The following is a 17,881-nucleotide window of genomic DNA, read 5'->3' on the forward strand; positions in this document are numbered from 1 at the left end:
CGACGGACGAATACTCCATCTTCATGAAGTACATGACGGGTCTGAACGAATACATCCGGAAGGAGATGAAGCTATTCACGGTCGAGTCTATTGCAGAGGCAAGCGTGAAAGCTATTGCCATCGAAGGCAAGCAAAAGAAGAGAAACGAGGCAAAAGGAGATGCAAAACAGACGGGAGAGGAGTCTAGTGGTTCCAAACATAAGGAGGAAAAGAAAGGTGATCTAGGGAGAGCAGAACTGATTTGTCGTCACTGCGAGAAGACATGACATATCGCTGATCGATGTTGGGAGAAGTATCCTCATCTCAAGCCAAGGGGGTTGAAGAAGAAAGAGGAGAAAAAGACATACGTGATAACACAGGGTTCGAAGAAAGTTCCCGGGATGACAGAGCCTTGATTTGTCGTCACTGCGAGAAGACATGACATATCGCTGATCGATGTTGGGAGAAGTATCCTCATCTCAAGCCAAGGGGGTTGAAGAAGAAAGAGGAGAAAAAGACATACGTGATAACACAGGGTTCGAAGAAAGTTCCCGGGATGACAGAGCCTAATAGCAATCTCAATCTTATGGCGGGGAAGCAGACCACGAAAGAAGACGAAGATCCCAGAGAAAAGAATTTGATATCCGAGGCCTTGGTTCAGAAGCTGGGTCTGAAGATAGTCAAGCATCCGAAACCCTATCCATTGGGGTGGATTCAGAAGGAGACGGGACTAAGTGTAGTTGATCAATGCACTGTCAGATTTGCGCTCCACGAGTCGTATATTGACGAGGTCACGTGCGACGTCGTTCCATTAGATGTTTGTCAGGTTATACTGGGCAATCCGTACTTATAGGATAGATACGCAATCTACGAAAGGTGGGCTCAGAAGTACACATTCACCAAGGAGGGTGAAAAGTTCATATTTCGTTCGGCGTCTCTTCCGAGGGAGACAAACTTGGCAACGGTGATGCGAGCGGAGAGGCTAGTAAATGCAAGCAAGAAGTTCATCTTGTTGTGCATTAGGCTTCATGACGAGCCATCGAAAAGGAGTTGCATGTTGGAGCGGAAGACGACTACGATGAGGCGAGGAACGAAGGAGTCGTTTCCAGTTGTACGTCGATATCAGGTTCCTAGCAAAGCCAGGTAGTACAGAAAGGATGGAGAAGCTCGTGAGTTTCCTCAGCTGAAGTTCTAACTTGAATAGGACTTCAAGTTCCTAAAGGGGGGACTTATGATACGGGTGTATCTTCTCTTCGGAACTTAGCGATCCTCATGGGAGCTTGAGGATAGATGATTCTCATGGTAACTTGAGAATAGAGGTGTAAAACAATACAATGGAATGCAGGTTAAAGCGTGGAACGAGACGGCGAATCGAAGAATCGAAGCATCCAGTTTTTAGCCTGTGAGTCGACTCATACATGTACATGAGTCGACTCATCTGGTTGAGTCGACTCATGCCTGTCATGAGTCGACTCACGAAACCTAGCCGTTTTATAGAAAGTTTCTGACCAGTCGACTCATAACTTCATGAGTCGACCTATGAGTCATGAGTCGACTAATATATGCACATGAGTTGACTCATTGATGGTTTCCTTGTTCGTTTGGGTTTCTGCTTGCACGAATTCCTGTGGGGTTTGGGCTTGGTTATTTTGTAAAACCCCAAAATTTTTATAATGAATATATGTGAATTATTAATAATAAATAATTCTCTTATGATAAATAATATATATATACATATATATATATCAGATGAAAGTGATTATCTGTGTTTGAGAACCCATCAAGTGATTCTATGTGAGAGAAATCGAGTGAATACTCAGCATAGTATATGACTAGCAGCAACAGGCATTTTTCTACTGTGCGGTCGACCGCGTCGGTCGACCGTACAGCGGTCAGAGAGTTCTCTCAGTTTCGAGTTCAAACGGGTTTCGGGTCAGGTTTGTGGTTTAGTATATAGACTAATAACCCGAGAGAACCCCATTTTCTGATCTGAAGTCAAAACCCTAGCCCCCCTCTCTTCCCTAAAACCCTAACTCTCTTTGCTTGGTGATTGGGAGGAGTTCTTGAGGATTTTCAGCGGGATTGTGGGATTTCAGCGAAGGGGATCAACCTCCTGCAGATCTAGGGATTCATTTCTCACCAGAGGCGAGTAACTTCTCACCCAACTCCACCCCCTTTTGTTTTCATGTCAAAACTTGAGTTTTATTTGGTTTTATTGAGCCAAAATCGTATTTTTGAATAGCTAATAGATCATTATGGCTCATAATATGAGATTCAGGTATTTCCTTATTTTAAAAGCTCACCAATGAATTTTATTATGGAGGTCTAGATCTGAATACGTTTTAAAAGGAGAAAATTTCTGTTTTTATTGTTAACTATACATAGATCATGTTTAATTATGTTTGGGATCTTGGTAATGATTTCTAAATGTGTAAGATTTCTTTATTTATCTGTTATATGACAATTTAAATGTGCTATATTGCTGCTTAACTCAAGAGAGAAAGATAGACAGGTTTCGAAGCTGACAGAAAACCCAGATCTGGGTTCTGTCTGCCTCGCGGTCGACCGCATCGGTCGACCGCAGGGCGCGCAGCAAGGGCAGAGCAGCGTCTGCCCTCTCCACGGCGGTCGACCGTGACGTCTTGGCGGTCGACCGCACCGGTCGACCGAGGGCATACACGCTGAACAGTAGAATTTATCTCCGTGTGCGGTCGACCGGTGCGGTCGACCGACGTACAGTTTTGTGCATTGTTAGATTTGCTGTATGTTTCATGTGTTTGGGGGTTTTTCCTCGATTATCAAATACTAGTTTTAGCTTTTGCCATAAACCTAAGCATGATAGATGACCTGAGGGTACCAAATATAGAATCACATGCCGAGGCGAGCGTGAAATTTGTATAAGTATATCTCCTCATACATCTCATCGATGATTACTATTTGGCCCATGTGGTGGGAAAACTATGTTAAACTCAGTCCTCGTGTTGGACAAGCATTACCTTTTTAGTCCTCGTGTTGGACACCCTTCCCACTTAGTCCTCATGTTGGACACGCATTGCTATTTAATCCTCGTGCTAGATATGCATTACCATCCGGTCCATGCGTTGGACAACGGTCACATCTGGTCCATGCGTTGGACAATGGTCACATCCGGTCCATGCGTCGGACAACAGTTATATTCAGCCCATGAGTTGGACGTTTACTTCATCCAGTCTATGGGTTGGAAGTTTAATTTATATAGTCTATGTCTTGGACACTTAATCGTTTTCTGACATGTCACTCATGTGAGTTTGACATGACACTATGTTTGGAAGTAGAGATGTGTTTTGTATTCTTTTTAATTTATTCATTTATGTATTAGACTTTGGGTTTGGCATTTAGGGATTTACAATTTGAGATATAAGGTATATACATGAGGGTTTCCTTGTTTGGATTATTTCGCTCGACGTACCTATGCTCGTGTTGTAAATTTCTAAATACTAAAATCCTCTTTAGTAAGATCAATGATTTTAGATCTATTATGTATTATCTATATTTTCTTATACAACGAGCCATGTTCCCTCGGGGTTGGTTGTGATGTTGCTCGCTAGCGCTTTGACGCTTGTTGTTCCTCCCCCTTTCAGGTAACGAGCCAGGAGCCCGGAGAGTCGCAGGTTGATAGCGACACACTTTAGTGTTCAGCTATCTAGTTTAGCTAGGATTTATTTTGGGGCTCCACTGTAGATTTGTTTGACATATGAGGACTATTCTCTAGATGTTGTAAAGGCGGTATGCCCTATTTCCTTTACTCAGATATTTGTACTTGAGACTTGTTGAGTATTCCAGTTATCTATTCAGACATTGGCTATGTATTTCTGTATGTTGGATGATGAGATATTTATGTGATCACTATCACTTCATCAGTTATTTCTTGCACTATCTTTTACTTGCTTTTGTACCTACACCTATTGTTGACTCTGCTGATAGATGTTAATTGTGATGGTGAAACATGTTATTGCACGGTGAGATGCAAGGCAGGTTTGACATTCTTGGTTTCACCTTGGACTGTAGCCTTGTGTGAACCCAGTGGCATCACAGTTGGTATCAGAGCTCTAGTTCCAGTATCCTTAGGATCATCCTGTGTCGAGTCGTGGAGCTAGGATAGAGTTTCTTAGGATTCATGTATAGAGTCCGATAAGAATTTCCTAGTACGAGTGAGGACGATATATGCGTATATCTCAAAAAATTTGAGAATTTTTTTTTGTATGATAACTATTTTTTGTGTAAAGTGTTTGTATGAATACTATGCGTTGTGAAAATCGTATGGTGACACGTTATGTATGTATATATATACATATCTATTTTGACTCATGAACTCTTTTTGTTATATGCTTAGATGTCAGACTATGGTATGCCACGTACTCGGAGACCTGGACAGGCTAAATCGCAGCAAACTCCACCCGTGCTACATCAGACGCTACCTGAGCCGCAGCAGGCTCCCCAGTACCTAGTAGATATTATGGCTCCCTTAGTCTCTAGGATAGCAGCAATAGAAGAGCATTTGGCGAATCATATTGTACCACCATTATCAGTAGCTGAAACCGCCATTTCTTAAGAAAATGAGGCAGCTAAGCTTCAGAAGGACAAGGAAGGGCACCCCGGAGACAAGGGTAAGAACAAGAGACCTTCGTCTGAACCTCAGCAGCGGCAGCAGGGCCCTCATAAGAAGGGACCCCAGCAGGATCAGAGAGCGCATCAGCAGCGCAAGTTCCGGGGATCTTGTTTTAACTGTCGCAAGGTCGGACACAAGGCAATAGAGTGCCGCAATGCACCAACAAGAGCTCAGAAGAGATATGGTCCGAATCAACAGCAGTACAAGACTGAGGGGCAGGTTCTAGCAGTTTAGGAAATTCCCCAGGGGCAGATTGTCCCATATTCTCCAGCACCAGCGTCAGAGCAGTCTTCAGCCTCTGGCAAAATGTAGGCAGTAGTTCTGCATGATCATGGGGCTAACGGAGCAGTTGTGGAGGGTACATTCATCATGAACCCTTTTTCCCACCCTTATTCTTTTTAATTCGGGAGCTTCACGTTCTTTTGTTTCGTATGTTTTTATGGCTAGACCCCAAATCGTAGCTCAGTCTCTAGACACCCCTTTATCTGTTTCCACCCCTTTAGGTGAAATATCGCTTCTGGAGAGCAATTATAGGAAGTGTAGCGTTAGTTTAGATGAGTCGGAGTTCATAGTTAATTTGATAATGTCACATAAGTCCGAGTTCGATGTCATCCTTGGTATGGATTGGTCGTCTTCCTACCCTATTAGTATTGACTGCTTTGCGAAGACAGTCAAGTTGCGATCGTCCGATGGGTCCGAGATGATTGTAACCACCTCTTAGGGTAACCGTGTTGCGGAGTCATTTCTGGCGTACATCGAGGAGGTGATGCGATGGGATCAGGGTATTGATTTATTAGAGACTAGAGTTGTCTCAGAGTATCAGGATGTCTTTCAGGACATACCTGGATTACCTCCTGTATGAGAGGTTGAGTTCTGTATTGAGTTGTAGCCAGGCACAGCCCCGATATCCCGCACACCCTATCGCATGGCACCAGCTAAGATGAGGGAACTTCAGACCCAGTTGGACGAGTTGTTAGCTCAGGGTTTTATTCATCGGAGCCATTCTCCGTGGGGAGTGCCGGTTCTCTTCGTGAAGAAGAAGGATGGCAGTATGCGTGTGTGTTTTGATTATAAGAGTTGAACAAGGTCACTATCCGGAATAGGTACCCATTACCTAGGATTTATGACTTGTTCGATCAGCTGCGCGAAGTGCATGTTTTGCGAAGGCTGATCTTCGTTTTGGGCTATCGTAGTTGCGAGTTCGGGAGAAGGAGTTTTCCCAAAGCCGTGTTTTCCTGATTCGATATGAATCTTTTAAGTTTCTGGTCATACCATTTGGGTTGACCAATGCACCCGCAGTATTCATGGACTTGATGAACCGGGTTTTCCGTCCTTTCTTAGATCAGTTTGTGATCGTTTTCATCGATGATATTCTCATTTACTCGAGATCGGAGGCAGATCACGAGGAGCATCTACGGATAGCGTTGAGGACTCTGCAGGAGTATCAGCTGTATGCCAAGTTCAGCAAGTGTGAATTTTCGCTTCCAGAAGTCAGATTTCTTGGCCACGTTATCAGTAGAGAGGGCATAGCAGTGGATCCGGCTAAGGTTGTAGCAGTTCTTGATTGGAAGCCGCCAAAGATAGAGACAGAGATTCATAGCCTTTTGGGTTTAACCGGCTATTATTGGAAGTTTATCCAGGATATTTGTGGTCTACACAAATACATCATTGGCAGAGTTATGAGACGTTTTGATGCAGACTCAGAGAGTAGTAACATATGTCTCACCGCAATTGAGAGTACATGAGCAGATCTATTTCTACTTATGATTTGGAGTTAGCAGCAGTGGTATTTGCAATGAAGTCATGGAGACTTTACTTATATGAAGTACAGTATGAATTATTCATGGACCATCAGAGTCTGAAGTATCTTTTCTCTCAGAAGGAACTCAACCAGAGACAAAGGAAGTGGATTAAGTTTACCAAGGACTACAAGTTCACGATTCAGTATCATCCAGGAAAGGAAAATGTTGTAGCAGATGCCTTGAGTAGGAAGCGTCGACATCGGGTTTCAGCTTAGAAGTGCTCGTTGTGTTGAGATATTCTCACCCTTAGTCAGTGTGATTTTAGACATGAGATTGGTGGAACCAGTACATTATAGGGAGCTGTGTCATTGCAGCCAGCTTGGAGAGACAGAATTGTCAGAACTCAGTTGGAAAACTATTGAATTCAAATTCAGAAGGAGGAAATTTCCAAAGCGCCTAAGACTGATTGGGCCGTTGGAGCAGATGAAAGTCTACGGATGAAGGATAGACTGGTTATGCCAACCAGTGCAGAGCTTAAGAGGGAGTTGCTAAATGAAGCACATCGTACTCAGTTCATAGTACATCCAGGGATCCCTAAGATGTACAAGGACCTAAAGAGACACCTTTGGATGGAGTGTTATGCATAGGAAGACTTCAGAGTATGTAGCTAAGTATTTTACCTGTCGATAAGTAAAAGCGGAACATCAGAGACCAGCAAGATCATGTCAGCCTTTAACCATTTCGGAGTAGAAATGGGTGGGCGTTTCTATGGACCTTATTGTAGGGTTGTCAAAATCAAAGAAAGAGAATGATTTGATCTGGGTGATAGTGGATAGACTGCTGAAGTCAGTACATTTTATTCCAGCGAAGGCTAACTATACAGCTGAGACGTATGCGAGGATACTTATTCAAGAGACTATTCGACTTCATGGAGTTCCAGATACGGTAGCATCAGATTGAGATTTTCGTGTTCATTCCGCATTTTTGGAAGGGTTTTCAGGATTCTTTTGGGTAACATATGTATCTTACTATAGTGTATTTTACCCACAAACGGATGGTCAGATGGAGAGAGTAAATTAGATGTTGGAAAACAGGTCGCGTGTTTGTGTCTTTGACTTTCAAGGTAGCCAGGAGGATCATATTGCACTGATAGAGTTCTTTTGGACAATAATTAGCAAGCGACAATCGGTATGACCCCATATGAGGCATTGTACGGGAGGCCCTGTAGACCGCCGATAGGTTGATATGTTGGGCAGAGCCAAAGGACAGCTTGATGCTTAGACCAGAGCTAGTGAGGCAGACTACCGAGAAGGTAGCATTGATCAGGGAGCGGGTTCTAGTCGCTCAGGGTCGGCAGAAGGGTTATGCAGATAAGAGGCGTAGACCCTTGGAGTTTTAGGTGGGAGACTCAGTCATGCTGAAGGTATCGCCTATGAAAGGCGTACAGTGATTTGGGCGACGAGGGAAGCTCGCGCTGAGATATATTGGACCATTTCAGATTTTGGAGCGTATTGGAGCTGTGTCATACAGACTAGATCTTCCAGCATCGATGTCTAGTATACACAATGTATTTCATGTTTCTATGCTCAAGAAACACTTGCATGATGAGGAGCAACAACGAGTATTGGATGCACCAGAGATTTAGCTTCAGGAGGATCTGACTACTATTGAGATTCCGGTTTATATACTTGCCAGGGAGGACAAGAGACTCAGGAATAAGGTGATTCCCTTAGTAAAAGTTCAGTGGAACCGAGGAGGCAATGAGGAGGTTTCTTGGGAGAACGAAGAGTACATGCGTCGCGACTACCCACACTTGGTTGAGCAGGTAAATTAATTCCTTTTATGTCATATATCTTATTTCATGTTTATATCTTTGGTTATGTTTACATTTAACGCTAGAATGAAGATATTTTTGCTTAATCTTTAACCTTTTGGAACACATGGTATATGTATGGGGGGTTCCTTGTTTGGATTTTTCACCCGATGTACTAGATCCACTAGATTAGGATTTGAACGAGAATATAACCATTTTAGATCGTTAAGTATAAATATCTCCATATGATTATCTAGAAGTTCATATTTCAAGATTCGTATAATTTCCGAATTTCGAGGACGAAATTCTTTTAAAGGGGGAAGAATGTAAAACCCCAAAATTTTTATAATGAATATATGTGAATTATTAATAATAAATAATTCTCTTATGATAAATAATATATATATACATATATATATATCAGATGAAAGTGATTATCTGTGTTTGAGAACCCATCAAGTGATTCTATGTGAGAGAAATCGAGTGATATCAGATGAAAGTGATTATCTGTGTTTGAGAACCCATCAAGTGATTCTATGTGAGAGAAATCGAGTGACTACTCAGCATAGTATATGACTAGCAGCAGCAGGCATTTTTCTACTGTGCGGTCGACTGTGGCAGTCAACCGCGTCGGTCGACCGCACAGCGGTCAGAGAGTTCTCTCAGTTTCGGGTTCAAACGGGTTTCGTGTCGGGTTTGGGGATTAGTATATAGACTAATAACCCGAGAGAACCCCATTTTTCTGATCTGAAGTCAAAACCCTAGCCCCCCTCTCTTCCCTAAAACCCTAACTCTCTTTGCTTGGTGATTGGGAGGAGTTCTTGAGGATTTTCAGCGGGATTGTGGGATTTCAGCGAAGGGGATCAACCTCCTGCAGATCTAGGGATTCATTTCTCACCAGAGGCGAGTAACTTCTCGCCTAACTCCACCCCCTTTTGTTTTCATGTCTAAACTTGAGTTTTATTTGGTTTTATTGAGCCAAAATCGTATTTTTGAATAGCTAATAGATCATTATGGCTCATAATATGAGATTCAGGTATTTCCTTATTTTAAAAGCTCACCAATGAATTTTATTATGGAGGTCTAGATCTGAATACGTTTTAAAAGGAGAAAATTTCTGTTTTTATTGTTAACTATACATAGATCATGTTTAATTATGTTTGGGATCTTGGTAATGATTTCTAAATGTGTAAGCTTTCTTTATTTATCTGTTATATGACAATTTAAATGTGCTATATTGCTGCTTAACTCAAGAGAGAAAGATTGACAGGTTTCGAAGCTGACAAAAAACCCAGATCTGGGTTCTGTCTGCCTCGTGGTCGACCGCATCGGTCGACCGCAGGGCGCGCAGCAAGGGATGACCTGAGGGTACCAAATATAGAATCACATGCCGAGGCGAGCGTGAAATTTGTATAAGTATATCTCCTCATACATCTCATCGATGATTACTATTTGGTCCATGTGATGGGAAAACTATGTTAAACTCAGTCCTCGTGTTGGACAAGCATTACCTTTTTAGTCCTCGTGTTGGACACCCTTCCCACTTAGTCCTCGTGTTGGACACGCATTGCTATTTAATCCTCGTGCTGGATATGCTTTACCATCCGGTCCATGCGTTGGACAACATTCACATCCGGTCCATGTGTTGGACAACGGTCACATCCGGTCCATGCGTTGGACAACGGTTATATTCAGCCCATGAGTTGGACGTTTACTTCATGCAGTCTATGGGTTGGACGTTTAATTTATATATTCTATGTTTTGGACACTTAATCGTTTTCTGACATGTCACTCATGTGAGTTTGACATGACACTATGTTTGGAAGGAGAGATGTGTTTTGTCTTCTTTTTAATTTATTCATTTATGTATTAGACTTTGGGTTTGGCATTTAGGGATTTACAATTTGAGATATAAGGTATATACATGAGGGTTTCCTTGTTTGGATTATTTCGCTCGACGTACCTATGCTCGTGTTGTAAATTTCTAAATGCTAAAATCCTCTTTAGTAGGATCAATGATTTTAGATCTATTATGTATTATCTATATTTTCTTATACAACGAGCCATGTTCCCTCGGGGTTGGTTGTGATGTTGCTCGCTAGCGCTTTGACGCTTGTTGTTCCTCCCCCTTTCAGGTAACGAGCCAGGAGCCCGGAGAGTCGCAGGTTGATGGCGACACACTTTAGTGTTCAGCTATCTAGTTTAGCTAGGATTTATTTTGGGGCTCCACTGTAGATTTGTTTGACATATGAGGACTATTCTCTAGATGTTGTAAAGGCGGTATGCCTTATTTCCTTTACTCAGATATTTGTACTTGAGACTTGTTGAGTATTCCAGTTATCTATTCAGACATTGGCTATGTATTTCTATATGTTGGATGATGAGATATTTATGTGATCACTATCACTTCATCAGTTATTTCTTGCACTATCTTTTACTTGCTTTTGTACCTATACCTATTGTTGACTCTGCTGATAGATGTTAATTGTGATGGTGAAACATGTTATTGTACGGTGAGGTGCAAGGCAGGTTTGACATTCTTGGTTTCACCTTGGACTGCAACCTTGTGTGAACCCAGGGGCGTCACATATTTACAACTTTGTCATCCACGTTGTTACACCTATATAAGGGATTTTTTTAGGGTTTTAAAAGAAGGGAGAAAGCAATCAAGAGAGATTAGATTGTATTTGAGGATTGAGAGAGATTGTTCTTCAATTCTAGTGAGATTGTAAGAGATTGTAAATTACTTTATTCTCATAATCTAGAGAAGTTATTTTCCTTCGCCACCACTAAATTGTTCTTGTGTTCTTGTTATTTTCTTCTCAACACACCTTTGATAATTCCGCGATCAAAGGTTCTCGCACGGCGACTCGTATCACTAAGGTTGTTTTTTGAATTCAAAGAGTCTGATTAGATTAAGTGTAGTCGACTACTAAGCTTTGTAGTCGACTACAAAGACAGGTTTTCTAACTGTTTTAAATTTAAATTAGTTGATCGTTTCTAAACGTTTTTCAACGACTATTTATTCAAATTAAGAACGTTATTAACTTCTTAACAGCCATATTTTCACCCATAAGTAGAGGGGTTCTCATCTTACATTAACGTGGCATGTATTAGAACTCTTTAGTCTAAAAAGTGCATATTTGTTAAGAACAACAATAGAAAAACTCTCTTTCTATTTGTTCTTCAAATCAAATGATTAGATAGGCAAAATATATGAGAGTAAAACCTATAGCCATAGTAAGAAGCACATCCACTACACTATCAAGGCTTATAGGATCAGTTTTGTACTTTGCTTCAAAGGAAGGTTATCTCTGGTTTGAGAGATAAGATCTCTTGGTTTAGAGATTGATTACAATTAACATGTTCTTGTCAATTGGTCAGGTTTGATCTTGTGGTTTTCAAGGTCAGGTTGGTTTGTGGACTTACAAATCAAGGAAAGGAAAATCTCAAGCAGGATTGGCTTGGGGACTGGATGTAGGTCTGGAGGACCAAACCAGGATAAATCCTTATGTTTGCGTTTGTCTATTTTTCTATGATTTGTGTTGTTATTCATTATCTTTTTAGTTAGTAACTTTTCTGATTAAAGATTTATAAACACTATTAATTTTCGCTTTCTAGTGTTTATGTTGCCATAGGTTAGCATAACCTACAAATATCTGTTTGAATTAGTTATTAAAGATATTGCCAAGGATATTCTAAAAATTAAAAAATGCCTAAATATATTTTCAAAATTTTATTATAATTTCTATAATATTTTTAAAAATCAAAAATATTTTTTTATTTTCAATTTTTAATCTTTATAATAATTTAAAAACCTAGAAATATATTTTAAAATCTTATAATTAAAACTTTCAAATTTAAGAAACTCTTAAAAAATTTTAAAAAGGAAAATATATCTTCAAAAATTATTATAATTGCTATTATATTTTTAAAAACCAAAAATATTTCAATAAATATTTTTTAATCGCTGTATTATTTTTTTAATATGATTTGGATCTAGCACCAAAGATATTATAATTAATTATAAATTGAACATATAAGAATGTCTGATTTTAAACGAAATGCCTAAATAAGGGGATCTGATTTTATTTATGATTTCAATTAGTTGCTAAATATATTGTCAAATATATTCTAATGGATTATAAATTGATTTTTTGATTTCTAATTATCTAATTATTAATTAATTTTTCCTCCATCTAAATATCTGATCTAAATTAGTTACTAAAGATATTTCTAAAGATATTATAAAAAATTAGAAAATACCTAAATATATTTTCATAAATTTATTATATTTGAATATCTAATTTGAAAAGATATTCCTAAATGAGAGGATTTGATTTTATTTGTAATTTAAATTAGTTACAAAATATATTGCAAAAGATATATTAATTGATTATAAATTCCTTTTATTTATTTTTGAATATTTGATTATTAATTCATTTTTTTCTCTATCTGAATGTCTGGTTTAAGTTAATTACTAAAGATATTGCTAAAGATATTCTAAAAATTAGAAAATACCTAAATATATTTTCATAAATTTATTATATTTGAATATCTAATTTGAAAAGATATTCCTAAATGAGAGGATTTGATTTTATTTGTAATTTAAATTAGTTACAAAATATATTGCAAAAGATATATTAATTGATTATAAATTCCTTTTATTTATTTTTGAATATTTGATTATTAATTCATTTTTTTCTCTATCTGAATGTCTGGTTTAAGTTAATTACTAAAGATATTGCTAAAGATATTCTAAAAATTAGAAAATACCTAAATATATTTTCATAAATTTATTATATTTGAATATCTAATTTGAAAAGATATTCCTAAATGAGAGGATTTGATTTTATTTGTAATTTAAATTAGTTACAAAATATATTGCAAAAGATATATTAATTGATTATAAATTCCTTTTATTTATTTTTGAATATTTGATTATTAATTCATTTTTTTCTCTATCTGAATGTCTGGTTTAAGTTAATTACTAAAGATATTGCTAAAGATATTCTAAAAATTAGAAAATACCTAAATATATTTTCATAAATTTATTATATTTGAATATCTAATTTGAAAAGATATTCCTAAATGAGAGGATTTGATTTTATTTGTAATTTAAATTAGTTACAAAATATATTGCAAAAGATATATTAATTGATTATAAATTCCTTTTATTTATTTTTGAATATTTGATTATTAATTCATTTTTTTCTCTATCTGAATGTCTGGTTTAAGTTAATTACTAAAGATATTGCTAAAGATATTCTAAAAATTAGAAAATACCTAAATATATTTTCATAAATTTATTATATTTGAATATCTAATTTGAAAAGATATTCCTAAATGAGAGGATTTGATTTTATTTGTAATTTAAATTAGTTACAAAATATATTGCAAAAGATATATTAATTGATTATAAATTCCTTTTATTTATTTTTGAATATTTGATTATTAATTCATTTTTTTCTCTATCTGAATGTCTGGTTTAAGTTAATTACTAAAGATATTGCTAAAGATATTCTAAAAATTAGAAAATACCTAAATATATTTTCATAAATTTATTATATTTGAATATCTAATTTGAAAAGATATTCCTAAATGAGAGGATTTGATTTTATTTGTAATTTAAATTAGTTACAAAATATATTGCAAAAGATATATTAATTGATTATAAATTCCTTTTATTTATTTTTGAATATTTGATTATTAATTCATTTTTTTCTCTATCTGAATGTCTGGTTTAAGTTAATTACTAAAGATATTGCTAAAGATATTCTAAAAATTAGAAAATACCTAAATATATTTTCATAAATTTATTATATTTGAATATCTAATTTGAAAAGATATTCCTAAATGAGAGGATTTGATTTTATTTGTAATTTAAATTAGTTACAAAATATATTGCAAAAGATATATTAATTGATTATAAATTCCTTTTATTTATTTTTGAATATTTGATTATTAATTCATTTTTTTCTCTATCTGAATGTCTGGTTTAAGTTAATTACTAAAGATATTGCTAAAGATATTCTAAAAATTAGAAAATACCTAAATATATTTTCATAAATTTATTATATTTGAATATCTAATTTGAAAAGATATTCCTAAATGAGAGGATTTGATTTTATTTGTAATTTAAATTAGTTACAAAATATATTGCAAAAGATATATTAATTGATTATAAATTCCTTTTATTTATTTTTGAATATTTGATTATTAATTCATTTTTTTCTCTATCTGAATGTCTGGTTTAAGTTAATTACTAAAGATATTGCTAAAGATATTCTAAAAATTAGAAAATACCTAAATATATTTTCATAAATTTATTATATTTGAATATCTAATTTGAAAAGATATTCCTAAATGAGAGGATTTGATTTTATTTGTAATTTAAATTAGTTACAAAATATATTGCAAAAGATATATTAATTGATTATAAATTCCTTTTATTTATTTTTGAATATTTGATTATTAATTCATTTTTTTCTCTATCTGAATGTCTGGTTTAAGTTAATTACTAAAGATATTGCTAAAGATATTCTAAAAATTAGAAAATACCTAAATATATTTTCATAAATTTATTATATTTGAATATCTAATTTGAAAAGATATTCCTAAATGAGAGGATTTGATTTTATTTGTAATTTAAATTAGTTACAAAATATATTGCAAAAGATATATTAATTGATTATAAATTCCTTTTATTTATTTTTGAATATTTGATTATTAATTCATTTTTTTCTCTATCTGAATGTCTGGTTTAAGTTAATTACTAAAGATATTGCTAAAGATATTCTAAAAATTAGAAAATACCTAAATATATTTTCATAAATTTATTATATTTGAATATCTAATTTGAAAAGATATTCCTAAATGAGAGGATTTGATTTTATTTGTAATTTAAATTAGTTACAAAATATATTGCAAAAGATATATTAATTGATTATAAATTCCTTTTATTTATTTTTGAATATTTGATTATTAATTCATTTTTTTCTCTATCTGAATGTCTGGTTTAAGTTAATTACTAAAGATATTGCTAAAGATATTCTAAAAATTAGAAAATACCTAAATATATTTTCATAAATTTATTATATTTGAATATCTAATTTGAAAAGATATTCCTAAATGAGAGGATTTGATTTTATTTGTAATTTAAATTAGTTACAAAATATATTGCAAAAGATATATTAATTGATTATAAATTCCTTTTATTTATTTTTGAATATTTGATTATTAATTCATTTTTTTCTCTATCTGAATGTCTGGTTTAAGTTAATTACTAAAGATATTGCTAAAGATATTCTAAAAAATTCAAAGAGTCTGATTAGATTAAGTGTAGTCGACTACTAAGCTTTGTAGTCGACTACAAAGACAGGTTTTCTAACTGTTTTAAATTTAAATTAGTTGATCGTTTCTAAACGTTTTTCAACGACTATTTATTCAAATTAAGAACGTTATTAACTTCTTAACAGCCATATTTTCACCCATAAGTAGAGGGGTTCTCATCTTACATTAACGTGGCATGTATTAGAACTCTTTAGTCTAAAAAGTGCATATTTGTTAAGAACAACAATAGAAAAACTCTCTTTCTATTTGTTCTTCAAATCAAATGATTAGATAGGCAAAATATATGAGAGTAAAACCTATAGCCATAGTAAGAAGCACATCCACTACACTATCAAGGCTTATAGGATCAGTTTTGTACTTTGCTTCAAAGGAAGGTTATCTCTGGTTTGAGAGATAAGATCTCTTGGTTTAGAGATTGATTACAATTAACATGTTCTTGTCAATTGGTCAGGTTTGATCTTGTGGTTTTCAAGGTCAGGTTGGTTTGTGGACTTACAAATCAAGGAAAGGAAAATCTCAAGCAGGATTGGCTTGGGGACTGGATGTAGGTCTGGAGGACCAAACCAGGATAAATCCTTATGTTTGCGTTTGTCTATTTTTCTATGATTTGTGTTGTTATTCATTATCTTTTTAGTTAGTAACTTTTCTGATTAAAGATTTATAAACACTATTAATTTTCGCTTTCTAGTGTTTATGTTGCCATAGGTTAGCATAACCTACAAATATCTGTTTGAATTAGTTATTAAAGATATTGCCAAGGATATTCTAAAAATTAAAAAATGCCTAAATATATTTTCAAAATTTTATTATAATTTCTATAATATTTTTAAAAATCAAAAATATTTTTTTATTTTCAATTTTTAATCTTTATAATAATTTAAAAACCTAGAAATATATTTTAAAATCTTATAATTAAAACTTTCAAATTTAAGAAACTCTTAAAAAATTTTAAAAAGGAAAATATATCTTCAAAAATTATTATAATTGCTATTATATTTTTAAAAACCAAAAATATTTCAATAAATATTTTTTAATCGCTGTATTATTTTTTTAATATGATTTGGATCTAGCACCAAAGATATTATAATTAATTATAAATTGAACATATAAGAATGTCTGATTTTAAACGAAATGCCTAAATAAGGGGATCTGATTTTATTTATGATTTCAATTAGTTGCTAAATATATTGTCAAATATATTCTAATGGATTATAAATTGATTTTTTGATTTCTAATTATCTAATTATTAATTAATTTTTCCTCCATCTAAATATCTGATCTAAATTAGTTACTAAAGATATTTCTAAAGATATTATAAAAAATTAGAAAATACCTAAATATATTTTCATAAATTTATTATATTTGAATATCTAATTTGAAAAGATATTCCTAAATGAGAGGATTTGATTTTATTTGTAATTTAAATTAGTTACAAAATATATTGCAAAAGATATATTAATTGATTATAAATTCCTTTTATTTATTTTTGAATATTTGATTATTAATTCATTTTTTTCTCTATCTGAATGTCTGGTTTAAGTTAATTACTAAAGATATTGCTAAAGATATTCTAAAAATTAGAAAATACCTAAATATATTTTCATAAATTTATTATCATTTTTATAATATTTTTAAAAACTGAAAATATTTTTATTTAAAATTTTTAATTTCTATAATAATTTAAAAAATCAAAATATATTTTAAAATATCATGATTCAAATTTTAAATTTCAAAAATCTTTAGAAAATATAAAAAAGAAAATGTATTTTCAAAAAATTATTATAATTTTTGTAGTTTTTAAAAAGTATTTTTTAATTGCTGTAATATTTTCTAATTTGTGATTTGAATTACTTACTAAAGTTATTCTTATAGTAATTTAAAAAATCAAAAATATATTTTAAAATATTATGATTCTAAATTTAAATTTCAAAAATTTAGAAAATCTAAAAAAGAAAATGTATTTTCAAAAATTATTATAATTTATTTAATTTTTTAAAAGTATTTTTTAAAAGTAATTTTTAATTACTTTAATATTTTCTAATTTGTGATTTGAATTAGTTACTAAAGATATTCTAATTGGTTATATTTGAATATCTAATTTTCAAAAATTTGTTATAATTGCTATAATATTTTTATTTACGATATGAATTAAGTACTAAAGATATTTAATTGATTTTATCTAAATATCAGATTTAAAAAGAAATGTCTTAATGAGGTAATTTAATTTTATTTGTAATTTGCATTAGTTATTAAAGATATTTCCAAATATATTCTAATTGATTATAAATTAAATTTTTTCTATATTCGAATACTTGATTATAAATTAATTATTTATTAATTTGAATG

The 17,881-nt window shown here is 33.5% G+C and overlaps 1 protein-coding gene across 1 annotated transcript in view; it reads left to right on the forward strand.

Annotated features, from left to right (window-relative positions):
• LOC109831147 overlaps nt 33-17,881 on the forward strand; it is a 32,960-nt gene continuing 15,111 nt past the window's right edge. The window contains exon 1 of the mRNA XM_020398485.1: nt 33-216. Within this exon, the coding sequence (XP_020254074.1) occupies nt 33-216 (184 nt within the window). The remainder of the gene's footprint in view (nt 217-17,881) is intronic.

Source organism: Asparagus officinalis, chromosome 2 (assembly GCF_001876935.1).
Source record: "Asparagus officinalis chromosome 2, Aspof.V1, whole genome shotgun sequence".
Classification (NCBI taxonomy): Eukaryota; Viridiplantae; Streptophyta; class Magnoliopsida; order Asparagales; family Asparagaceae; genus Asparagus; species Asparagus officinalis.